Source organism: Centropristis striata, chromosome 21 (assembly GCF_030273125.1).
Source record: "Centropristis striata isolate RG_2023a ecotype Rhode Island chromosome 21, C.striata_1.0, whole genome shotgun sequence".
Classification (NCBI taxonomy): domain Eukaryota; kingdom Metazoa; phylum Chordata; class Actinopteri; order Perciformes; family Serranidae; genus Centropristis; species Centropristis striata.
Genome location: NC_081537.1, coordinates 13,815,682 through 13,842,175, shown reverse-complemented (window position 1 = coordinate 13,842,175; position 26,494 = coordinate 13,815,682). Strand labels below are relative to the sequence as shown.

General features: G+C 38.7%; 1 protein-coding gene and 1 long non-coding RNA gene across 2 annotated transcripts in view; both read left to right on the top strand.

The window, feature by feature from the left end:
- The window catches only part of svild (supervillin d), a 54,296-nt gene extending 34,921 nt beyond the window's left edge, over positions 1 to 19,375 (top strand). The window contains exons 9-29 of the mRNA XM_059324055.1: positions 3,737 to 3,884; positions 4,479 to 4,562; positions 4,855 to 4,941; positions 5,223 to 5,406; positions 5,549 to 5,721; positions 7,314 to 7,475; positions 8,435 to 8,571; positions 8,658 to 8,805; positions 9,630 to 9,775; positions 10,002 to 10,177; positions 10,425 to 10,560; positions 11,122 to 11,422; positions 11,621 to 11,775; positions 12,931 to 13,033; positions 13,180 to 13,387; positions 13,478 to 13,611; positions 14,530 to 14,685; positions 15,276 to 15,419; positions 16,164 to 16,276; positions 17,159 to 17,314; positions 18,066 to 19,375. Of these exons, the coding sequence (XP_059180038.1) occupies positions 3,737 to 3,884; positions 4,479 to 4,562; positions 4,855 to 4,941; positions 5,223 to 5,406; positions 5,549 to 5,721; positions 7,314 to 7,475; positions 8,435 to 8,571; positions 8,658 to 8,805; positions 9,630 to 9,775; positions 10,002 to 10,177; positions 10,425 to 10,560; positions 11,122 to 11,422; positions 11,621 to 11,775; positions 12,931 to 13,033; positions 13,180 to 13,387; positions 13,478 to 13,611; positions 14,530 to 14,685; positions 15,276 to 15,419; positions 16,164 to 16,276; positions 17,159 to 17,314; positions 18,066 to 18,152 (3,138 nt within the window). The 3' untranslated portion in view covers positions 18,153 to 19,375. The remainder of the gene's footprint in view (positions 1 to 3,736; positions 3,885 to 4,478; positions 4,563 to 4,854; positions 4,942 to 5,222; positions 5,407 to 5,548; positions 5,722 to 7,313; positions 7,476 to 8,434; positions 8,572 to 8,657; positions 8,806 to 9,629; positions 9,776 to 10,001; positions 10,178 to 10,424; positions 10,561 to 11,121; positions 11,423 to 11,620; positions 11,776 to 12,930; positions 13,034 to 13,179; positions 13,388 to 13,477; positions 13,612 to 14,529; positions 14,686 to 15,275; positions 15,420 to 16,163; positions 16,277 to 17,158; positions 17,315 to 18,065) is intronic.
- Positions 19,376 to 24,418: 5,043 nt separating this feature from the next.
- LOC131958978 (uncharacterized) lies at positions 24,419 to 26,235 on the top strand. The gene is made up of 4 exons (XR_009389369.1): positions 24,419 to 24,474; positions 24,735 to 24,865; positions 25,343 to 25,436; positions 26,082 to 26,235. It is a non-coding gene; the product is annotated as an uncharacterized LOC131958978 (long non-coding RNA).
- Positions 26,236 to 26,494: the final 259 nt, after the last annotated feature.

Sequence of the window (26,494 nt, the reverse complement as noted above, 5' to 3'; positions counted from 1 at the left end):
GAGAAGGTGAGGATGCAAGAGAATGCTCTCTGAAGAGCTGGGTCTTCAGGAGTTTTTTAAAGGTAGAGAGGGACGCCCCTGCTCTGGTAGGAACTGGTAGGCGCCGTTCATTGGAAGAGCGCAACAGTCGTGAGGGAGCGTATGTCTGAATCAGGGTGTTCAAGTAGGTGAGTGCAGTACCGGAAACAGCTTTGTAGGCCAGCATTAGAGATTTGAATTTGATGCGGGTCGCAACAGGTAGTGGAGCTTGATGAGCAGCAGTGTGACATGTGACCTTTTTGGCTGGTTGTAGACCAGGCACGCCACCGCGTTCTGGATCATCTGAAGGGGTTTTACTGTGCAGTCTGGCAGGCCCACCAGGAGGGCGTTGCAGTAGTCGCGTTTTGAGACGACAACAGCTTGTGTCAAGAGTAGGGATGGGTACCTTTCACATTTGAATCGATACGGTACCGATACCCGGTACCTGGGAATCGGTACCGGTACTCAACGGTACCAATTTTCGGTACTTTTGCGTAACATATTTATTTCTCAAAATATAAACTTTAAAAAATATATCAAAACAATATAAAATCCAGGATGAGCAGTGCTTTATTGTTGAGTGAACGTACATTTTGTAACATGAAGGTTGCAGTGCTATCAAAGAATGCAGAGGAGCGCTCTCAGGTGCACGGAGGAGAAAAAAAAAAAGTTGCAAGTGCACGTGTGATTTGTTGTGATGACGTCGTAGCTGTGCGGCGCAGCACCGGTCAGACAGTATTGAGGGCATAGCATGATGGAATAAACAAAGTTGAGTCGGGCTGCTCTGTGCACATATCGAGGATGACGCAGGAGTCCGAGGGATTTAATTTCAGCGAGGCAGTTTGGAGTTAAGTGGCAGGTAATATTCCTGAGTTGAAGAGCGGAGTATTAGCGGAGGACCAGAGATGCAGCAGCTAGCTGCTAGCTGCTAATGAAAAGTCTACGGATGAATGGAGAGAGCAAACGGAGTAAGGAAGGTCTAATCTGGAGGCAGACGAAGGCCAAGCCCGGGTAGAGACATTGGAGAGATAGTAGCTGGCGGCTAGAAGACCTAGAGCCGGCTGTTGGTCTCTGTTCCACGATGGACGAGGGCAGCAGCTAGTGGCTAGTGGCCGCGGTGAGCAGACAGGACCAGACGAGGAGGTAAATACATTTAAAAAAATAGTGCGATCGTCAGCACGCTTGTTAATCAAAGACGTCAAATGAAAACGGGTTGAAATCAATGATCAGTTTAAAGTTAACGCCGTTTAGGTACCGAAACATGGTACCGTTTGATTTTACATGAATCGGTACTCGGTAGTACCGACGGAATTCGGTCGGTACCTATAAAAGTACCGAATTCGGTACCCATCCCTAGTCAAGAGTTGAGTAGCATGTTGAGTTAGGTAAGGTCTGATATTTCTGCTGTTCTAAACTGCAAAGCGGCATGACCGGGCAACTGAGGCAACATGACAGGAAATGGTGAATTGGTCATCAATCATCACCCCTAAGTTTCTCACCACCTTGATGGGGGCAAGACACAAAGACTAAATTTTGATGTTGATGTCATGGTGGATTGTAGGTTTAGCAGGGAGGACCAGCAGTTCAGTTTTTGAAAGGTTCAGTGGAGGTGATGTGCCTTCATCCATGTGGCGATGTCTGAGAGGCAGTCAGAGACCCGTGCAGAGACTAAGGGGTCATCAGGAGGGAATGACAGATAGAGCTGAGTGTCATCTGCATAGCAGTGATAGGAAAAGCCGTGTGAGCAGATAATCTGACCCAGAGAGGTGGTGTAGATAGAGAATAGCAGGGGCCCCAGCACTGAGCCGTGGGGGACCCCTGTGGTGAGGCAATGCGAAGTTGACAACTGTCCATGCCAGGATACACTGAATGAGCTTCCTTTCAGGTAGGAATCAAACCAGGACAGAGCCAAGCCAGAGAAGCCCATCAAATCATTCAGCCTATGCTATTATTAATGTAATGTCATAAATTTGGGGATATAGTGCTGATTTTGCATTCTCCCATTCTAATACCACATTGACATCAGTGCAGCTGCAGTTCACCGCTTTAACCATAGACATATTTTTTGCTTTAAAGCTGCCAACATCTGTGAATGTTTAAGATGACTCTGCAGAGCTTACAGTAAAGATGATGCTTTGAATTTCAGTGTGACAGTCAGCAGATCACACAGATCATCATTCATCCACAAAGAAAATTCCTCTCTGACTGTAACGAGCTGTTTGGCTTTTGGTAATCCAGATCATTTGTTTGTCATTTACTTCCATCTCCTGCTGCTGTTTGTTGTTACATCCAAGAATATACACATAAATACATGCAAGCAGCAACTATGTAGAGTTTTTTCTGTTATCTGCTGCTTGTTTTGTGCACTAACTTTTCTTCATGCAGTCTTTCTGCTTAGAATGTATTTTCTGTGTGTTTCTCCTGTGCAGTCATAGTGTTGAGATACTGTGTGTAACTCATGGTACATTACACACAGTGAATTGCTCATTATTAGCGAAGGAATAAGGGGTGGCAGCCAGTAAAAACCCAGGAAGGGCCATAAAACGCTTCAAATATTTAGGAGTGGAATATCATTAATTACTTAAAAACAGCTCTGGGGTCCAGTGGGACCAGGGGGGGCAGTAAACCGCTGCTAATTCATTTTTAATGGTGGAGTTCAGGTGCAAAAATGGCAGCAGGAGTAAATCACGTAAGGAAAACACTAATGGATAGTGGTGATGGATGACCTTGGTTCAGTTTTGGTGTTTTATTGTGAGGGCTTCACATTCTTCATGTTTTTTTGCTGTTGTAAAAATAGAGTGTGAATAACACTGTTAGAACTTTTTGGATGTAGTAGTATGAATATTTAGAGAGCAATGGGATCTTTCATTAATCACCAGTAGTCTCTTCTATCTTGATTACTTCACTGTGTCCTCGTAACTGTCTGTTCCTTTATGAAGTAAATGAACAGTAGAGTTCATGACCTGCATTCCTTAAGGCAGCATTGTTTTTTCATGCACTGGTCTATTTTGAGGTTTTGGGCTATTTTTTCTCCCATAACATGTCTTCTCTCAGAATAGTGGCAAGAAAACATCCAAAACAAACATTTAGGTGTATATTTTACTATATTTGATCCATTTGCACCTGATTTGCACCAGATTTCTCCTAAATACACTAAAAGTTACCGCTCTATTGCAGCGCACAGTACCGCAAGCGTAGTCTAAACCTCGTCATCACAGGCACCATTAGAAAGCTCCCACTTTCCTGCACAATATTATGTATTTTACATGTTTTATATTGTTGTTGCTATGAATTAGATTCAATATTTTGTCTTCAACCAGAAATTCCCATTAAGAATGTATGAAGTCTTTAAAGGCCGTTTTCTCAAAATTAGAACTGAACCATAAATCTCAATTTAAGCTACACTAACAGACACCAAACTTACCAGTTTTATTCCTAACTATATTCTGAAGGTTTTTTGCAGACTGTTTTGTCTATATATCATTTATACCCTGATTTATACAACATTTTGTTCCTAATAACATGATGAAAATTATTTTTTTTAATGGCTTTTGACAGTATTTACTGATTAATGAAATGAAAAAAGCAGATATCCCAGTTCTAATATACAAACAAACTAAATTGATGACGTTTCAATTTGCTTTAGCCAATTTTCAGATTTATGTCCTGCAAATTAGTGCATATATTTGAATATGCATTTGAATTACTGTTCCAACAGAAATCCAACGTAGATTTGGCGCCCAAGGTGTCTCTGGCAGACAGGATGAAGATCCTTAAAGACAAGGAGGAGCAGTGGAAGAACAAAGGCAAAGGAGCAGCCAACGACTCGGTCCAGTTCACCGTGGCTGGACGCATGGCCAAGAGAGGTGAAGCTGCAGTGTGTTTATTCAGTTTGGTTTGACATGAGTGGAGCATGCTTATTGTTCTGCTGTGAGAGGCCAAGTCAGTCTTGCAAACTCTTTGTGCTGCTACATGACTTCTTAAAGTTCCTTTCAGGTCTCTGCTTCGGAAAAAATCAGCAACTAACCAATCAAGTTTTGTGAAAATGGATAAATGATCATTGATCTCTTGTAACACCACATATAGCAATTGCGTCACTTTTATCTTGCATACACTTTGAGGCACTCAGCCAACCTGAGATAGGATATCTTCAGGGTTGTTACATACTGTGTGTCATGCACATGATGAATGATTCCCTTTAGAGCTAAAATGATCAATTGAAAGAAAATGAATCAGTAAGAAATGTAATGTAATACTAGTTTTTTTCTTGCAAAATGCTTTTATAATAGATTTTTAGTTTCTGTAATGTCTTCCTCATACGTGAACGTAAGCAGAATGTTTTGCGCTTTTGGACTGAAGACAAATCAAGACATTTTAAACATGCAACTCTTGACTTTTTAGACAAAATAATTTCTTGACAATTAGGTTGCCGCCATAATTTTCCATCTCTATTCCTCTAGGTCTTGTGACAGATACCGGAAAGGAAGAGTCACCTCTCACACACCTAAAGAAATGTAATGCCACACCTGTGAAGCCTCATGAAGGTAGTAGACATTCCCTTTAACTTACAGTCTATGTGTGAGTCATTCAGTTAATCAATAAAGTGATTAATCTGATACGACAGCAGATGTTATGAACAACAATCTTGATGCTTGAACTTTTTTGACCGTGTGTTTTTACAATGTCCTGCTAAGTCCAGGTGATTCATTTCTGTATTTGTAGTAATTTCAAAAGCATTTAATGTCTTTTAAAAGCTATTTTAATTCCCAAAAATAATCGTGTATTTTTACAAGCGAACCACAATTAACTAGGCCTCTATTTGTTTTTGCTGCACAGAAATCTCCAGCAGATCTGATGTCAAGGTAGAGGGAGATAAAAGACTCGACAAGCTTGAGTCTTTCCTCGACAAGCTCCACAATAAAGGTACCTGTTTGTTTAACACATAAGATTATATTTAATCATACATAGTGAAATGCAGGATCTATTGTACATGTATGCATTACAATTTATTATTCCACACATGTTTAATTTCAATCTTGACTCCCTTTTTCTGCCATAACCAAAGTGTATATTGAATATTATGGATATGCATTTTCTAAAAGAAAGATTTGACCTTGTTCCAAAATCAGCATTAGAAAGAGAAACGTTGTGTGTAACACTTCCTGTCCCAACCTTCATGTTTCCTGCCACGGTGGGTGTGTCAGGTGTGAGCAAAAGCAAAACATCCACCGTTGAGGTGACGGCAGAGATGGAGAAAGAGGTGATGACCCTGGATGATGACGAGACGTTCGGCAACTTCTACAGATCCGTTTCACCGTCGGCACTCCAGGACTCCGGCGTGGTTCTGACGGAGGAGGACCTCAGCCAGATCCAGACCGAAACACCAAAGTCAGTTTATAATAATCATAATAATAATAAAATGAGTTGGACCATCTTAATGACCTATGTCATTAATGTCCTAATTTGTGTTAATGTCATTCTGAGGTGGTTACTTGACTTAGAAATAACGGCTGTGTATGTGTGTCTTCAGGCTCACCTCGGCCGTAGCAGAACACAAGCGAGCAGTGCGACCAAACAGGAGGAACCAGGGCTCCAGGAACCCTCTGCGGGCTTTGGCTGCACGCAACGACATCCGCCAGGTCTACACCGAGCAGAGGCTCAACGTAGCCTCACTGGAGACCAAGAGGATCCAAGTGGAGAGGAGTAAGATTGCTCAGACTCTCTGTGGTTCTCACCATAGCTAGGCTTAAGAGTCTTATGCCTGGTGGACACTAGAACTTCTTAACGATTTAACCGATTTTTATTTATTTAATTACTGTTTTCTGCTCAATATTCTATTACTTTGCCTTTCACACCACCAGATTTAGTCATAAATATCAAACACCTCACACTACAGACTCATTTGGTCAGATCATCTGTTTAAACCAGCCTTGAATCGGGAGCATCCTTCCCCAAACTTCGCTGTATGATGACTCTATCAAAATACACGGTTGCCCATAAAGTTGGAACAACTTTGTTTTCAGACACAATCCTCTGTTAATTGCGGTTTCATTTTTATTGAGATTTGTTTGGAAGAGATTGATTAATAAAGTTTTGAGAATTATGAGATGTCCCAAATGAATGAGAAAAAAAGGCATACTATAGCATGTTGATTTTTGTCGACAATGGTCAAATTTTAAAATGCTTCAGTTGTGTCAATTATAGTATGTTGATACATATTAAAGCATAATGTGGTCGGAAATTACAGAAAAAAAACATATTATGGGATGTTCAAAAACTGAAAAAAAGTCATATCATAGTATGTCGATTATATGTCGATATTCACTGGAAAGAGGTAAAAAAATATTTTATTCCAACTTCATGGGCTGATTTTGTTGTTTTTAAGCAGACTTGTTTTCTGAAGGTTGCAGTGTGCTTCCTGTCTTTCACAATAACATAAAGGCAAAAAATTGCAAAAGAATAACATTACCATTTTAATACTTAAATTTAAAAAAAAAATAAAGCCACTTTAATTTCCCATCAGATTACGCACTTATTAACCCACTGCAAGTACGTGGTTATATATGTTGTTTATTTATTGTGTCCTGCACATACAGACAGAAGGAACTCTCAGGACACCAAAGCAGACATTAGCGGACATTGCAAACAAAAAAAAAACTGTCCCAATCTACAACAATCTACCACAAAACAGGTTTCCTTCCTCAAACACAAATGAAGGTGTTTATTATCAGTCAACACTTTGCATGAAAACAAAGGCAGAAGCTGGATACCAATCAGCTGTACTCAAGGACTGAAACTGTTCTGAAGCGACGAGCAGCTGTACTTGTTACTTACTTGATATTCATTTACTGTATTTTCACTTTTCACTTTAATCTGCTGCTCACGTATTTCCTATATTCAGTTCCTCTCTATAGATACTCATCACAGACTAGTCTGACCTCAGTGACTTTTTACAGGTTACGCGACAAAGAAGAGGAAGTGAGAACCGCAGCTGTATAAAGGCTGTCTCGTGTGGCTCACACACACAAAAAAATTAGAAAACATGTCCTTTCTCTCACGACAAGATAAGATATTTCTTTTCTTGATTCCCATTGGGGGAAATTCAGGTGTTGCAGCAGCACAAGTAACATTAAACATATAAAACATATTATGATCTATATTATGAATCAGATTTTTGTCTTTATTTGTTATAATTAGTGAGATGTAAGATTAGATTAAGGAAGAGTAATCATCAGTGTCAGTTCAACTGTGTCTTCATGTCTCATTCTGTCTTTTTTTCCCCCTTTCCCTCAAAGTGGCAAAACACTCCAAAACCAACCTGGCTGATGTGGCCTTGGCGGGTCTCGCCAGCAAGGAGAACTTCCGCAAGGTCAACCTGCGCAGCGTGAAATCCACCGATGTTGTGACCAACAACAGTACACTGCCTTTCAACAAGCTCATGCTCATTCGCATCAAAGGTCAGAACACATAATGAACTGTGTTTGTTTTCCATAAACATGTGTTGAATATAGGCGAGAGAGGCAATCTTTCACCTATAGCCATTTAGGATGAAGAGAAAAAAGCATTTACACTTACCAGGGCTTGTTAATTTGTCTCCCTTTCATAAATGTCTCTTTCTTTCTTTTATTAAATATATATATAATGTTTTAAAAATAATTCAAATTCAATTTTAAAAGTACTGTTAAGGCAAACTCTTAGGTGAATTTCTTAAGAATGACAGACCTAGGGATGGGAATAATTAATCGATGATCGATTAATGGTCATGAAGAATTTGGTCGATCACGTGGAATTTTTAATCGATCTGTGTATTTTTTTTATTTTATCTATGACTCACTTACTATCAGTAATTAATCAACTGAAACATGGCCGAACGTTCAATTGTGGCCGTACATGAATAAGCCAATGAGCTGAGAATTAAGTTGGATAAAGCAAAACTAGCTTACTGTATCAAACCTTGCTGGCATTAATTATTAGGTTTAATTTTATCCAAAACTCATTTAAGCACAAAACACACTTTGATATGCAAGATTAGTGTGAAAACTAACCTCAGGCCTCTTCTGGGGCTAAAAGTTAAACATTGAACTCCTTGACGTTATCTTTACAGTTTAATCTCACTTGAGTTAGTTTTATAATCAACAGGAAGTCTCTATTTGTCCTTTCAAAATAAAAGCGTCCATTATCAAAACAGGCTTTTGTACAGTTATACAGTATACAGTTAGTATATTACACATTCTGGAGTATGTATAAAAACACAGTGATTAATCAATTAATTGATTGCTAATGTTAGATAGATTATCGAGTTGGCAAGATCCTTCCAAACGCCCATCCCTAGACAGATCTTTATCAGCGATTATTCCTGTTTCAGATTAAGGTTGCTGTAATCTGGAAGTATAAACTGCTCTGCCATTGTCTGTAGGTCGGAGGCACGTCCAGGTGCGCCTGATGGAGCCCACAGCCCACTCGCTAAACAGCGGCGACTGCTTCCTCCTCATAACACCAAAGCACTGCTTTATGTGGAGCGGAGAGTTCGCCAACGTCATTGAGAAAGCTAAGGTACAGATCCTCAACACAGGGTTTAAAACAGCATGATAATCTCTCCACTTGAATACAGATGTGACATGTATTCTTTGTGTGACCAGGCGTCGGAGATGGCAGCGTTTGTTCAGGCCAAGAGGGACCTCGGGTGTAAGGCGCCCCAGGTGACAGTGCTGGAGGAGGGCATCAACACTGACAGCAGATGGGCCAAAGAGTTCTGGAGCCTCCTGGGAGGACATACCAAATACAGAGGTTCATACACACGCAGCCTCTGTCTGTCACATCAGCACAAGCTGTTTTTATTTAGACCAAGCGCAAGCACAGGTTGATACAGTATAAACAAAATTAGCTGTTAGGGAATTTTTATTGAAAGTCACTGACAAATGCAGCTTTCACTTTACACTTTTTTACAATGTGCTTTTTAAATTTGTTGTTTTCCTTAAGTATAAAAAGCCCATTTCTATCCGTAAAAGAAAAAAATAAGATGGGTAAAAAAGATCCTGTAAGTGATTATATTGAGCAACTCTCAAAATAATAACTTAATATTGCAAAAAAAAACACGGCTTGCTATCTCCAAATAATGAGTTAAAAATATGACTTACTATCTCCAAATAATGAGTTAAAAATATGACTTACTATCAATGTGGTGAGTTAAAAATATGACTTACTATCAAAAAATAATGACAAAAAAATATGACTTACTACCTCAAAATAATGAGTTTAAAATATGACCTACTATATCAAAATAAACAAGTAAGAAATATGACTGACTGTCTTAAAATAATGAGTTCAAAATATGATTCACTATCTCAAAATAATGTCTTAGTATCTTGAAAAATGAGAAACGTTCTCAAAATATACTGGTTTTTATTACATTGGCATTAAATGGACTTCCATACACAAGAACACCTCAGCATTTCAGGGATTTTACCACTCAGCCCCCCTGGCACCCTACACATATGCTTACTCTGCTCTTTGTGCTCTGTGTCTGTGTCTGTGTGTGTGTGTGTGTGTGTGTGTGTGTGTGTGTGGTGTGTCTGTGTGTGTGTGTGTGTGTGTGTGTGTGTGTGTTACAGGGGCAGGAGAGCCGGAGGAGGACGAGCTGTATGAGAGTGGGGTGTTAGACTCTATCGGGGTGTACAGACTTCAGGGAGACAAACTTGTACCTCATGAAGATGCCTGGGCCTCCATCCCGAGTGTCTCCTTGCTCGACTCTAAAGAGGTGACACCACTAATGGAGTAATAACCTCATCTGTCTGGGTAGTTTTGACAATAATGGAAAACTATTTTGATCCATTTTTCACCTGGTACAGTTAGAGAAGTTCATAAAGCACCTTAAACAGTCCAAACAGACATTTAAACACATATTGTTTCTGTAGTTCTGCATGTTGTAATAACTGTAATCCATCTTCTGTCCCACTTCCCCTGTTGTCAAAATGCCACACCAGGTCTTAGTGTTTGATTTTGGCGGCGAAGTGTACGTATGGCACGGAAAAGACGTGCCCTTGGGTGACAGAAAAGTTGCTGTGAAACTGGGCAAACAGCTTTACAGCGGCAGCTACGACTACAGCAACTGCAGAGTCAACCCTTTAGATGCTTCCTGCACAGATACGGAGGTGCCTCAGTGAGTATCATGTGTTAATACTATCACCTTTTCATAGCATTAAACACGATTATGCAAGTACACTGTGCTGCACTTTTGGGCACTGATAAATGCAGTTTTATCTGATCTAAAGTGGGCATGAATGGAAAGTATAGGTTGTTCAACTATTAGCTGTGTTATTGTAGCCCCTAGTGGTTTTATGCTGCCAGTACAGCTGCACAGAGGTTTTTACATGATTTCCCTGTGTGATTGTGTGTGTGATTTCCAGGCAGGGGGAGGGTCGTCCGAGCTGGACTCTGTTTGGCCGGCTGTCTGAGCACAATGAAACGTCCTTGTTCAGAGAGAAGTTCCTGGACTGGGCTGAGAGGAAAAAGGAGGAGGCACTTCAAGCAGAGGAAAGCAAGGTAAATGAGATCAAACTATGGGTGTTTACAGCTGCATCTCATTACTTTAGAATATGATGGAAAAGTCCATTTTCAGTAGTTCAAGTCAAATAGCCCCAACCAAGTATTGAGTCATATAGATGGACATACTGTTCAGAGGCCAACATTTCCATATTGAACATATTAACTTTAAAATGTACTTTTTAAAATTGGTCTTTTGTAATATTCAATTTTTTTGAGACATTGAATTTTAGGCCTTCATTAGATGTAAGCCACAATCATTATAGTTAGAAGAAATTAAATAAATTAAGCCATGAAATGTTTCATTCTGTGTGTAATGGATCTATATAATGTGTTATTTCCACTTTTTGAATTAATAACTGACATAAATAAACTTTTCTATGATATTCTAATTTATTGAAATGCACCTGTACATTTTTATTTTTAGCAGGGACTCTATCATATGTCTGTTTTGGTTGTTGATCCGTAGGTATCTGACAATCTCATCAAGGGAAACAAGAACACCGCTTCTGTAAAGTAACAAAACTGTCCAATATTTTTTTGATTTTTTTTTTGGTTTAGAGTCCTATCCACTCCATTGAACGCCCCTCATTTGACTTGGACCTGCAGCCATGTGACGCCAAGGCCCTGCTGGACAACGAGCCAGAGCCGGTGAAGACAGTTCTGGAGGGGGTGAATGTCCAGCGGGGTCACGGCATCGTGAGGGCGGACGATGGAAGACAGGCAGAGCTGGCCACAGTAGCTGTGGACGCCTGGCACATCAAAGAGCACGGTGAGGAGGAACTGCCTGAGGAGAGCCTGGGCCAACTGCACGAGGCCGACGCCTACATCATCCGTTGGAAGTACTCTATCACCACACTCGGTGAGTCATGTGTTTGGCACAGGGGAAGCCTGAAGAATAAACAGTGCACATGTTAATGGGAGGTTTAAGTATCATGTAAAAGAAGTAGTAAGACCTAGGAGAAGATTAATGGCATTCGTATCCGCCTGACTTCACTTGTAAGTCGTGATGGAGTGCAACTGAAACACAGCATCTGTGCCTTCTGTCTTGTTTTATCAGTGGGGAAGAGACAGAAACCTGGGGAGCTGAGTGCGGGAGCTCCAGGAAGAGAGAGGACGGCTTGTTTTTTCTGGCAAGGCGGTCGCTCCAGCGTCAGTGAGAAAGGGACGTCGGCTCTAATGACAGTGGAGCTGGGCAGCCACAGGGGCTCACAAGTGGGTATCAGTTCATCACAGCCACACAAAGTTAAATGTCATATTTTAATGGGAATTTTCTAGGCTGATTTTTTCCCCCATTTTTTAAAACTCCTGACCTGCTGATTTCAATTTTCATTTTTTCTAAGAGTTGAAATTGACAATTAAACATACATTGCTCCCAAACAAAACCAGGTTACCCGACCCTCTCCCGGAAAAATTAATTTGAATAAATGAATGGTTATGCTTTTACTTTGACTTTCCCAAAAGAGAACAGGTGCAACAGAGCTATATAACAACACACCTAATGTCATTTATTTACATCGAATGTTTTCCAGTTACATATCAGAAGAATCAGATAAAATAAAACACTAAACTGTGTATGTAGGCACTGTATGTACTTAAAAGAATGTAAAAGGTGTGTTTATCTTAACGCCTACTCCAGCGGCAAGTGGCATCCTCCTTCCTGCCTCACTGACTCCTGACTGTGTATAGTGCAAAAAGAGAGGGAAAGAGGAGCCTCTAAGTCTCTAATCAGTCCGTAAATTTTCTTAGTTTCTTTTTAGAAATTCAGACAGTAAGAGGTGCTGAAAAGTCTCAAAATCTAGCGAGAAAGCTGTAAAGTTGGCCTCACTCTTTGTGTGGCTGTGACAGTAGTTTATTACTGTATCTGAGACTGATCAGCCATCACCAGTCTTGGCCAATCAAGCTGAAAACTGTCAAACTCTGATTACTGGCAATTTACGGCATCTGTTATATTTAGCTAGTGTTTCCTTATCTATTCACCAATCAATCATCGATACTCAAAAAAGTATCGATACTAAAACGTTGTATCCGGATACGATACTCATTTTCAAAAGTATCGAGTATCTGAAGCTTGTTATCATAGTTGCAGTTTCTTTTTGCACAACAGTTTTTTATTATAAATATTTAACCTGTGGTTCTGTTAATTTTTACATGTTACACTTTTCTTGTTAATAAAAATGTTTCTGTTAAATTTTGGGGTCTTTGTTTTTATCCTTGTGGTATCGAAAATGGTATCGAGTATTGAATATTTTCCTGAGTATCGGTATCGAGTTGAACATTTTAGTATCGTGACAACCCTAATATGAACACATAAATGGTTGTGTGTTCAAAGTGTCTTTCTTCATCTGTTTGTATGTGATTGGCTGTCAGGTGTTGGTGACTCAGGGAAAAGAGCCTCCGTGCTTCCTCCAGCTCTTCCAGGGAGGGTTGATCATCCACAAGGGCAGCAGAGAGGACAGTGCCAAAAACACAGGTAAAAAAAAATAATTTATTGTTGCTGATAAAATGAAGAGGCTTCACTGTACACCATGCTGACTCAAACTAAGTATTACCACACACTTTGTAAAGTCACATAAATACATTACTGTGGTGTTAAACACGTCTGGTTCACCTCTGCAGGGGGCTGGAGGTTGTTCTGTGTCCGTGGCGAGGCGGAGGTGGAGGCCTCACTGGTGGAGGTGGATTGCCAGCGTGCCAGTCTGCGCTCTCGTGGTAACTTGGTGCTTCTTAACGCTCAGAAAGGCGTTTTGTACTTGTGGCAAGGCTGTAAAGCACATGCCAGTGCCAGGCAGGTGGCCAAAAGAGCTGCTGACAAACTCACCCAGAGGTAAGGAATAGGCAGGAGGATAAATAGGTGCAGTAGAAGGAAATACAGTATGCGGACCGACAGTTTTTCTACGTTGTGTTGTTTTTCAAGGTGTCCTTCAGAGTTGGGTCTGAGCAGCAGCAGCAGTGTGAAAGTTGAGGAGGTGGAGGAAGGATCTGAACCTGCAGAGTTTTTGAAGGCTCTGGGCTCGCAGGAGAAGAAGGCGTACGACTGTATGCTGCAAGGTACGGCCTCACATTCACATGAAAACACTCAGTAACCTCCCAAATATCAGCTGGAAATGGAGAGAAACATCAGTAACACTTTATAATAATCATCCTGTATACATTAATAAATTAAGTTAATTAAATTATAGTTAATACAACTTGTGTTAAAAGTTATTTTACTGTTAACAAACAATGAAATGTTCATTAATGATGTTTCCTCATTATTAGTAATAAATAGCTCTAATTTGTTGTATTGTTACACACATTATAACATTTTATATATTGTGTTAAGCATTTGTTAATGTTTACCAAATTATGTATAACCCTTTAAGAAATCTTAGACATTTAAACATTAAATTATAGATATATGGATAATATGTGTAACACTTTGTTTATTATTAATAACTAGTTTGTAAATAATCTATAAACATTATTTGGACAGCTATTATAAAGTTGCAACAAACACTTAAAATATTTATTAGGGCAAAAATAATGTAATGGGATGCTTTATAGACCACTTATTATATTATATTTGTGATCTATAAACAAGTGATTATTTGTGCACTGATCTACCTAAATAATATTTATAGCTTCTTTACAAACTTGTTATTTACCATTTAAAAAGGTGTTAAAATCATCACTTGTGACTTTATGACTTTAACTAAAATTAAACTAAAAAAACTAAAAACTTTAAATAAAATGTTACAATGTGTGCAACAACAAACTGTAAAATAACCTACATAATAGCATTTATGATGATAAGTAAAAATGAATTATCATGTGATTGTTAACAGTAAAATAACTCAAGTTTAATAAACTATAAATTTACATGTATTAATGATGGTATTTATAAAGGGTTACCGAAAGTTAATTATTGACGGTTTTATGAGCTGATGTGTGACAAGATGTGTGTGTGTGTGTGTGTGTTGTCTTCAGATCCAGGGAAGTACAACTACACACCCCGGCTGTTCCGGCTGAGCGCCAGCTCGGGGGTGTTTGAAGGGGAGGAGAAGCTGTATCCAGCCAGGGCGACGGAGGGAGTGATGGCCATGCCATTCCTGCAGGACAACCTCTACTCCGCACAGCAGCCAGGTACCACACACACCTGTAGCAATGCTACAGTTCAGTATGTTTATTATTTGTTTGATGCTTTCTATGAAACCATAGGTCAATGTAAAACTATTTCTGATATGTTATTTTAGAATAAGTTGTGAAGGAAATTTGGTTCTTCCTGTCATGGTGGTACAAGAAGTAGGCGGCGACCTACTTGATATTCAAGACACAAGGCCTTATGGGAACTCACTAGGGCCTTGACTCTGATAACACCATGACTGAGGGGAACATGTAGATCAGGGGGCTCTGTCCTGATGTGTTGTATAGGGCAGGAAGATAGGGCCGCATTGAGTCTTGCTGAAGAATCAATGTTGGGAAATACAACAGATATAAGTCGAGCGGTGTACGGGACTTTGTTGTATTGTAAAAGAGCCATTCGGAATTGTGCGGTGTATGGAATAAGAATGTGCTAATAAAACTTGCTGAACTGAGTATTGAGTGCTTTGTGTTTGGCCAGCTCACCCATTAACTTAGTGCAGTTGTCAAAGTTGCCACGACAAAGTTTAAATAGCCGTTGTAAAAAACAAGTTAAAGATACATGTAAATGCTCTGCTGTTTTATTTCTGCAGCTCTGTTCCTGCTGGATAACCGTATGGAGGTGTACCTGTGGCAGGGCTGGCAGCCTGAAGACACACTGTGCACCGGCTCTGCAAAGATCCGCTGGAACAACGAGAGGAAGTGTGCCATGGAGACTGTGCTGCAGTACTGCAAAGGTCAGAGGTCACAGACAACCAATGCACCACTAGTTTGTCTGCAGTAACTGATCAGGACAATTTTGCCGCTAAACACTTTTTGAAGTAGTCTTCAAAAATGTTGCTTTTGTTATAATGCCATCAGTCATTTGAGCACACATTACCTGTTCCCATACAGCAGGAATAGATAAATATTATATAGTAGATGGGTTGCAAAAGCATAACTTCAAATGTAGACTAGTTGGAATGTAATTTCTATCTTGGGTTTATGCTCGAATAACATTTTAAGAGTATCACCAGCTGAAACAGTTCCACAGTAGGCCTTTAAGTTACAACTTAAATCTGACAACTAGCCCTTAATAAGGTTAAAGTCCTCTGTATAAAAGCAGTTGCACAACATTTTGCAAGATGTAATAACTTGAAGGATGAGGAGTGAATTATACCGACTGATTAAGATCAGATAGTTATCACTTCATCATAATGCTTTGACATAGTTTATAAACCTTTTTGTTGTAGTTTGGTCATAACTTTTAGCTATTTTTATATACTTTTCTACAATAATATTTTGGTTATTTTGGTGTGGACTTTACACTACAGTAGGTAAAATGAACCTGAGGTCTTCATGGTCCAACTTAACTTTGACACAGTTTTAGGACCAAACTAACTAGTTTCACTGTATCCTTAAGTGTTGACTTTGCACACAAATTAAGGGAAAACTTGTTTTTACCTGGACTCAAATGCTTGTTTTACATATCTTTTACACAGAGAAAAACCCTCGGCGCCCCCCGCTGGCGTACCTGGTCCTCGCAGGCTGTGAACCTCTCACCTTCACCAACATCTTCCCATACTGGGAGAGGGACACCAGTATCACTTCAAAGGTGCTTACTTATTTTTTTGTCAGTGTGATGTCTCAGTTTTTACTATAAAAGTCAGTGTTGGGGTAGGGAGAGCTGTCCCAGTATCACAGCATAGAGAGGAGACACGTACGCTCCGTGTCCACTCAGAAAGAATCCAAATCATCTCACTCAACCAGATCTGTTCAGTTAAAATGCCATCGCACAGATATGTCTATTTAAAACTGGCATGCAGAATCATATTTAGTGTGAATTCAGGGAATAAAAAAAACATAGAGTAGATATTTTTGTGTTATTTTTGTTTGTATGTTTTTTTTGTCCATATTTTGGGGGTATTTGAGTTGTATATTGTTGTTTTAGGGCATTTGTTAATGTATACATGGTTGTATGTAAGAGCATTGTTGTATTTTTAAATGTTAACATATATGTGAAGATATACAGTCATGGGAAAAAATGATTAGTCCACCCTTGTTTTCTTGAATTTCTTGTTCATGTTAATGCCTGATACAACTAAAGGTACATTTGTTTGGGCAAATATAATGATAACAACAAAAATAGCTCATAAGAGTTTAATTTAACTGATGTCTAGCCATTTTCCATGTTTTTCTTGATAATGATTTTGGTTATTATCAAGAAAGCCATGGAAAATGGCTAGATATCAGCTCTTAAATTACACTCTTATGAGCTATTTTTGTTGTTATTATTATATTTCTCCAAAAAATGTACCTTTAGTTGTTCCAGGCATTAAATTGAACAAGAAATTGTAGAAAACAATGGTCTAATATTTTTTTCCATGACTGTATTTCTATTTTTAGCAATGTAAATTCTGCTTTTATGCAGTTAACTGTGAGCATTAATGATAATAAAGTCATTTGTTTACCTGCTGTAAATTATATGTGTGCACAGACGGAGAGCTCCAAGAACAAGGTGATGTTAGTAAAGGAGGCGCTGTCTCAGCTCAGCAAGCAGCAGTACTCCATCGAGGAGCTGACCAGGAAACCTCCACCAGAGGGAGTGGACCCTCTACGCCTCGAGGACTACCTGTCTGAGCCGGACTTTAAGGTGGGACACTTTACTGCTTGAAGGCTTAAAGTTTATGTGTTGTTAGTGGGACTGCCGCCTCTCAGTTTTGTCTTTGTACTGTATTCAATTGAATGTAGTTGCAAAGGATTTGCAAACCAATGCGTCCCAACTTTTTGGGGAATCAGGATTGTAGGTTAATTCATGTGGACAGCAACACGGTTACAACTTTATACAATATTAAAAATTACAAGCAAAAATGTATATGCCATACAGGAATTTACATAAACTCTGCATTTATTATGTCTGCCATGTTCCTGTATAATTTGATGTTAAGTCTGCAAATTAAACCAACGTTTTCAACTCTCCAAGTTGTTATTCTGACTTTTGAATTTTTCCAGCCGCGAACTAAATTTTCAGATTATTCCGACACCACATGAATGCAGAAATATACATACACAGATTTTAAAAGTGCCAAACATTTCATGGACACTAAGAGATGCAGTCTATAATACAATATACAGCACTTTTAATGGAAAACATGTTATGATGGCCTTGGCTCAGGACGTAGAGAAGGTTGTTCATCAATCACAAGGTTGGCCTTGCATAGAAGCTCTGCTGCCACAGGTGTAAGAATGTGTGTGAGTTGGTGAATAAGAGGCAAATTGTAAAGAGCTTTGTCTGGTTGGCTAGAAAAGCACTATATAAAAGCAGTCCATTCTTTAGCACCTGGACCAAAACGTTGCCACATATTTGGCCTCGTGTAACATTTATGTTTCTCAATTTTTTCCAGAAACTTCTTGAGATGAGTCGAGTGGAGTTCAACGCTCTGCCAAACTGGAAGCAGAAGAATCTGAAGAAAAGCAAGGGTCTGTTTTAAAACAAATCTTTTTGTACACAAATCTGCCTGTTTTTATGTTCTCAACAGCTTTTCTTACATTTTGTATTCCGAGAAGAAAATGGTGTCCTCATTTTGTATAGGATAAAGAAAAGCAAATGTACAATTTTGTTCAAATGTTGACCTATTTTAATAACAATGCCATTTTTAATGTTTCCCTGTGTTGCTGAAATACTTTAGCCAACCATTATGTGCAATTGTTAATCTTTTTGATGGCAAGATGTTTTCCTTGTATGGTAAAAACAGTTACCCTCACAGTATAAATATGTAATATACTATAAATGAATGTGTTTTTATGTCGGACACCAGACGGTGTCGATTTTTGTGCGAGTATGTATATGAAAATTGCCTGTGGTTTTAAAACTGAGGGAGTTATTCATTGATTTTTATGTGGGGGAAAAAAGCCAGCTCTGTGTAATGGGATTAAATTGTGCAGCAACAATGTCTCCACTTAGAGGTTGACAAAGAAAAGAAGAAAAACAAGTTTAAGTTCAGAGAACAATACCTATAATTTGTAGACATTTAAAAGAAACATGGAGATCTGAAACAAAGATTGTATTCTTGAATCTGACTCCTATAATTATGAAAACAAATGTATTCTTATTTCTTATTGTAGATATGTGTGGATGTGGGTGTGACAAAGTAAACTCCAAAATCCCAAAGAAAACAAACAGAAAAAATGAATAAGTTTGGTACTGAATACTTCCTGGTTCTAATGAATAACTGCCTGTGTGCCCTCTGATCAAACTGGTTGTTAGGGACCAAATCTAATCTTTTTGTCTCGACATACATGTTTTTGTGCATCTGTGTGAGCGTGAGTGGTTAAATGTGCAACTTTAAAAGTATTAAGTGTGTGTGAGTATGCATGAGAGAGTATCTGTGCAGTATAAACTGCCTTTTTAGCTGTAGCAGGCATCACAAATGTATACCACAAATGTGATGTAATGGTATGTAATGTGTAAACTATACTGTTAATTTGACTGCCTGTGATGTCTGAATTAGGAAATTCTCTGCATGATGTTCACAAAAATATCTTGCTTACCAATCGTGTATTAATTTGTTGCAATATGCATCTTTTTTTGTGATACATAAGATCTGCATCTGCAGCTTTTATTATTCATGGCACATAACAGTAAACATCGGTGGTAGGGAGATGAGATATTAACGCTCGGGATTCCCTTTTAAATAAAGTATTTTGAAAAATGTTTGGTTTCACGTCTCTTTTAAACATCGTAAGCATGGGCTTTGTCGCCGAAGACGTGACCTAGTTGGAGATGCACAGGTGTACATAATTAAATTAACAATCACTAACTGGGGCGCTCAGTGAGCATAGCCATCATTAAGTGTTCTTAGTAACACCTGTGTTTGTCCTAATTTCATGAATCCCAAATGCCTGCTGTAAAAAGAAAAAAGGCCCACTGGGGTCAATATTACAAAAATATTCCCAGTGCTGCTAGTTGTTGCAGTAGAAATACAACACATTCTTTTATTGGTGTGTGTTTTTACTCCTGTTTTTAGATGGAAATGTTTGGCAGAATAGTAAAAAAAAAAAACATGGCAGAGCATTTTTTTCCAAACATCTTCTGAGAGCTTTTTCCTGGCAGGTAAAGCACAGGTGGAACTAATAACCTAAACGATGGCCCCATTTCATTCAGGGGTCTCCTAAAAGCTGTGCCAGTGCGCCAGCGGGCACAATACCAGAGCCCTGGAACCGGTCCATCTGAACTGCACACAGCGAGCGCCCATGTTATGAGTAACATCTGTGTCAGACGAGTCAAAATGTCCACTGTGGGAATGTGTGATTGCTCATAAAAATAAAATAAAAATTCAATAAAAGCTTGAAAAGCTATTATGTTAGAACACAATTTGAATACAATGACTCCAGCAGCAATATCTGACTCATTGCATGAGCCAAGATTTAAAATAAAACAAAAAACAGGATTTTTAATAATTTAAAGCTGCAATATTTTTTTTGTCCAGATGGGGGCAGCTGGAATCAGCTGTGACGTTACGTCAACAAGCCGTAACTGACGTAACGTGACTTCATACCTGTTAAGAAGTTCGGTGGCAATTTGTTAGCGAACGGTTACTTTATTAAGACACCGAGCAGCAACATTATCATTTGGAGTCGTGTTTGGGTCCACTTGAATAAATATAAGTCATAATTATGTCTTCTTTTAGCTCCCTTTTTCGTTTCCACCGACTCCTGGGGGCAAAATTTTGAATGTTAGCAGCTAATAAGTATATCTGGTCAGCTCGTTAGATAGTTGCTAACTCTCACTGTGTATATACATATATCCTTTATTTAACCAGGAAAAGACTCGTTGAGATTAAAAAAAATCTCTTTTCCAAGAAAGCAGCATAAAAAGTGACAAGTTACAACATTTAAACACAGTTAACATAAACAATTAAATACAAATACAGCCATTACCACCACACTGAAGGAGCCTCAGTAGAGACTTGTATGGAGCAGTCACACTGACCAAGAGAAGTTATTTGTGAGCGTAGACTATGTTTAGTTTGGTTTCGACACATGTATGCTCACAGGTAAGAGGGAAGCAGCCCAAGAATACATTTATAGATTAAAAACTAACCAACGAGACTTAGGCCATAAGGTGAACCAGGAAAAAGTGGCTAGAAAGTGATTTTCGTTCCCACGTCTGGGCACTACTCTTTTTTTTTTGCATTTTTGCATAGACAATGCCATTGTGGACATTAGGTTAAAAGTTCTCCTCAAAATATCCTGCAGTTTTTTTTTAAGAGCCATAAATGTATAAAATCTGCGCAGGCTACCTGATTGGTCGAATGTGACGCACGTTACAAAACCGTCACCTCTCGGAGCGAAAATATTGTTACGCTAAGCAAGAAATAGTCCCGACTTTAAACACGAATTAAAAAAATACTGCAGGATATCAAGAGGAGAACTTTTTTTTTCTCGTTGAAAACCAAAATATCTTTTTTAAGAACCAAAAATTATTTAGTGCCCAGACATGGGAACGAGATGAAACGAAAAACGGGTTCACCTTATGGCCTAACTGCCTGTGAACATACAAAGATGGCATTTCAGCCGTGGCATACAGAGTACAATGATGTGTACGATTTCCCAAGCCAGTAATGAAACACAGTCCAGCTTCTTCAGGCTCTGAGTTGTTAAATAAACCAAAACAGTATAGTTGTGAGCTGGGAAAAAAAGAAAACGGTGAGTTAAAAGATGCTGAAAGACTTCATATTAACAAGAGGACCATTGTATGGGGTCATTCCCCACCTCCCGATTAGTTTGACCCAAATGTTAACACAATATTGAACTGGGGACCATAGGAAGCTGGAAACATAGTTTGTACCAAGGAGAGCCTTCATATCACCTTCAAATAATCGTTTTAACATTTTATTTATCACTTAAATTACCTTTTAAATTACATTTTACTGGCACGAAAGTCTGAATGCTGATTCAAACCCTTCACACTGATCTGAAAATAATTATGCCCCAAAGTTAGTCAATGTAATAACTCAGTGCTTGTTCCTTTTTAATCATAGAATAACCCCTTCTAAAAGTTCCTGAAACCTTCAACAAATTTACCCCCAAAATTTCCAGACATGACCTCAGGGTCCTCAATATCGTAGTACTTCTTCAATCCCTGATTGCACTGCTGTGTAATTGGGAAGAAAAGGTTATCTTATTCCTTAGAAAATTAGAAGCCTACTTATGGCAATGCTTCTTTTTAAGCTAATACAATAGACCAGGGATGGGCAACTGGAGGCCCGGTGGCCGCATACGGCCTGCACCCTCACTTGAAGTGGCCCTCAGTACAACTACATGCATTTGAGCATGAAATCTTAAAAGTGCAATGTAAAAATGCACAAAATTACTTCTTGCAATTAATGTTGGTCTGCTGTTCTTTCACAGAAAAAAAAAAAAAAAAAAAAATCACAGGAAGTGGTTATTTTTTATTTGGTTCTCACCTTTTGTATTCCTATTTATACTGTTATACATGCATTTCAGCACAAAATATGTTAAGTTACTGCACTGTAAACATATTTAAAATTGCAGTTTCATCATATCTGGTTAAGTGTCCTATATGTGGCCCTGTGGTAGTGTCAATAAAAAATTGTGGTCCCCTCCAGCATTTAAGTTGCCCGTCCCTGCAATAGACGTTAAAAAGTAATAGTGACAGTCGTGTTCATAGTATACCACCCATACCACCAGGGGGCGTTGTCTGTCCAGCCTTCACATTCTGTAAAACTATCCCTTAAATCTGTAGAGCCTTGCGGGCCAAACCTAATCAATAAGTGATGAGTAGAAAATTAAACATTTAAAACAAACAAAAACAAACTGAAGGAGCTCCTTGAAACTGATTCAGTTGGCTGGTGGAGAAATTTCAAAAATATTCATGAATATCTGTTATGATCTGCCTGACTTGTAGCTGTGATGCAGCACATCTGTGCATCACACCCAGGGTCACTGACATGCTATAAACACACAGAGAGTAGCTGTGCATTATGTAAAGCACACACCTATTCAAAGGTAACCTAGCTCTACTTCTCATTTCATATAAATCCTTCTGTCACATTGATGCCACCAAACAGCAGCAAAGTTATTTCCACGACAGATGGCAGGAGCCAGCCACCGCTTCCTCGAACAGCAAACGGGCTGCTTTGTTTGTTTATTATCCACTCTGTCCTGCGAGCATTAATCACCTGCCTTCTGGCTCAGGTGCCACGGCAGCCCACAATGTGGCTGACATGCAGGCAAACAATGAAACTGCTAATACAGGGCAGATTAGCTTGAGTAATAACAAGCTGGATATGAGATGATGGCGCTGAATGGGCAGCTCTGGAAGGGAAAACAGTCCCGAGCTTTGATCAGGATCCAGGTTTTGACTGAGCGTGAGCCGGAAGACGTCATCAACTCAGCCTGAATTCATGCTTAAGCAATATTTTATGAAGTAAACCCAATTAAAAAAGCTTGATTTTATCATCTCATCTTCACCAGTGTAGCGGTAAATGCTGTTTTATGTTCTCCCCAGCCTTCAGTATTGATAAATGTAACTCAAGAGAATTAATTAAAAAAGTTATATGCTGCATTTTTTTAAATCAAGTTGCTTGTCTACTTTGTTGCCAGGTTTACTGAAGTTTTCATCTTTTTTTTTTTCAAGTAGGGTTGTATGAGGTGCTTATCTATAGTCACTGTATTAACTAGATGGCTGTCAGCACAGCCCCAGTTTGGAGAAGCAGGCAGGAGTACGGGCACGGAAAATAAACTTTAGTCACCTAAAAAACATCAATATCAGTTTAGGTTTGATTTATTACTTTTTTCACTGCTTTACCTTGCTGTCAGACAGCCCTGTATAAGTTTACACAGGGGGAACTGAAACCGTTATCTGTGCTCTCTTCAAAGCCACAAAACTCCTTTGACAAAAACTGTATTTTTTACCTCACAGAGGAGCTGCTTCAATCAGTGAATTTTTTTTTGCTATTGTTTGACTTTGGTGTTTAAAAGGTTCAGTTCGGATTCACCAAAGTAACACAGTAACACAAACAAACCAAGCAATCGATGCAATTGTAGACCAACAACTCCTGTGTTCTGCAAGGTAAAATTACTGTTATCGTGAAAGGAGTCTGGTGGCTTTGAAGAGAGCAGAGTTAACTGCTTCAGTGCTCCTTCTTAAACTTCAGAAGTACTTTTGCCTGCGTCTCCAAACTGGAGGTATATCAACTGCCGTCTACTGTTGTCAATACAGTAACTATGGATAATTATCCCTTTAACAGACAGATTAAATCAATAGTTTGACATTTTAGAAAATGCATTTATTTGACTTTATATAACTACCGGCAGAAAGCAAATAATGTATTTTTTGAAATGTCAAACATTTCCTGTTATTATTTATTTATTATTTATTTCTAAATGGTGAATTAGAGAAGGGCATCTGCAAGTGTTACTAATGTATTGAACACAACAATTACACTACTATTCCCTGGTGAAAAGGAGCTCTTCTTTCTGCTGATATCAAAACTTTAAAAAAGACAAATAGGACAAATAGTGCCATCATAATTTGATTTTTTTTTTGTTTGAGTGTGTTTACTTATTATGCTGAAAGATGTGACGAGGTCATAATAACCAAGTCGAAAACGTCAACAAAACAGCAGGATAACAAAAGCAAAAGATTTAATAAACACTACATCAAAAATGAGATATTTTAGGAGATTTGATTGCTTCAGAGAGAGTCAATCAATTCTCCTGCTTCTTTAGGAGACTCCTTTCACTGTGTTTATTAGCTGGAGCAGGAGAAATGAACCTGGCTTTGAGGTGAGTCCTTCAGATTCTCATAACACAAAGCAATAGTGCCTGACTCACTTGGAAACAAAAAAAAAAGCCTCTTGTTTTTATGTGAGAAATCCAACACCTTGAAAAAATTTAGTTCACTCTGGGTGCAGCAGCCAATATTGAACTGAAAGAACCCTGCAATAACCTTGGATGTCTGTCTATTCGTATGTGTGTGCACTGAATCAGTAGGAATAAAGGTGATAATGTTGCTAATCAATGTTGCACTCTGGCTTCACTCCCAGCAACTCCTTGGCTCTGTATTGCTGCTGCTGATGTGAACTCGCACACTTCTCCCAGACTGTTTACGGGTTTCAGTGGGATTAACTTGGAGCAGTGCAATATGTGCACTTCAGAAAATGTACTAATCCATCAGGTATGATTCACATCACAAATACCCAGGGTTATGTGGTTTACTTAAAGTTCATGAAAAGCCAAATATTGTTTTTCTGTCTTTGTATTGTGTTGCTTTTGCCTTAAAGGGACATATCACTTAATTTGATCATTCCTATATGAAGGCTGGTGCTGTTTCACATTATTGCCCCTTAACAGACACACAGTATTTAATTTAACATCAGCGGGCCTAAATGGCATTAAAAAAATCCTGCATAATAGTTTAATTTTTGTGATTAAATAATCTCAACTCAAAGATCAACTGTTACAACATACTCTACAACTATATCTTTTTTGAGTATACTTTTTAAAATTACTATGTCATTTGGGAATCAATGTGTGAGTGACTTATGCCTGTTTCGGTCGATAAGGTTCAGACAGTTGTTTATCACCGTAAGAAGCAGTCGAAGCTCTGACAAAGGCAGGACGCGGACCTTTAAGACCAACTTTTATCTTCCAGGGGACAAAACAAAGCAGACTGGACCAAATAAGATGGAGGATGTCCTAAAACCAGTGGTCCCGTCTGGCTGTCGTCATCAACTTGAAAATTTGAGGTGGGTGCAGACTATATCTTGAACATAATCTTTAAAGAAATCAGTGTTTTAAAGCTTGTTGTCAATAGATTTAAAACAAAAAATTACTTTTTACAGACACGGGCGCAGCTTTAAAAGCGAAAAGTTATTTTATTTACTGTTAAATGCAACAGTTAGCAACTTTGGAAATCTTTAAGGAGTACTTATTGAAATGTTCTCACTAAATGATTTACAACTGACCAATAGAGAGCATAATTCCTGATTTCTTCTCAATTTACATCAGGACTGATACACTTATTATTATAACTATCAGTGGGGGATTAAAGTTCTCCATTACTACGACGGATTTCCCTCAGTTGGATTCCAGAGAGGCCATGAGTGAGATTGGTGTTGATTAAAATGTGATTTTAACTTTAGAGGAAAAAACCCAGAATTGGTTTCCTAGTAATATAAAGCCCCTGTAGTATCAGTGAGTGGTGGTCAACTTGCTAGGGACGTTAGTGGGTGTGCTACCGTTCAAAAAGCTAAATATTGCTGAAAATTGGGATGAGTAAAGAGCCTCCACCTTTACCGGGGGAGAGCATATTAAATATGGTGTTTTGGCATATATATCACTTTTCTCATATAACTTTTTATGTCGTCAAACCTGTGCTTGTGTGTTTTTAGCTCCTGTGTCTCTGGCTCTCTCTGATCGCTTAGTCTAGCCCATCCTGGGTGAAAAATAGACATCTACACCCTTATCTGTGGAAGTTTAATCACATTAAATATAATTACTTAAATATTGTTTAACAAAAGATAAATAAATAGAGAATAATAAAGATTAAAGTATTTGACAATTGTTTTCACGTTCTGTAGTGAATGATGGTTTCTAGGTTAAGACAACAGCACCAGAAAACCTGATGGTTGCACAAAAATGTGTATTATAAGTTGGATGGTAATGGGTGGTTGTATAAGCATTCGTGCAGAATGTCTGTTGTTTTTTTTAAAAACCTTTATTTAACCAGGAAAGCTCCCATTGAGATTAAAAATCTCTTTTTCAACGGAGTCCTGGCAGAATAGCAGCACATACAAAGAACAAG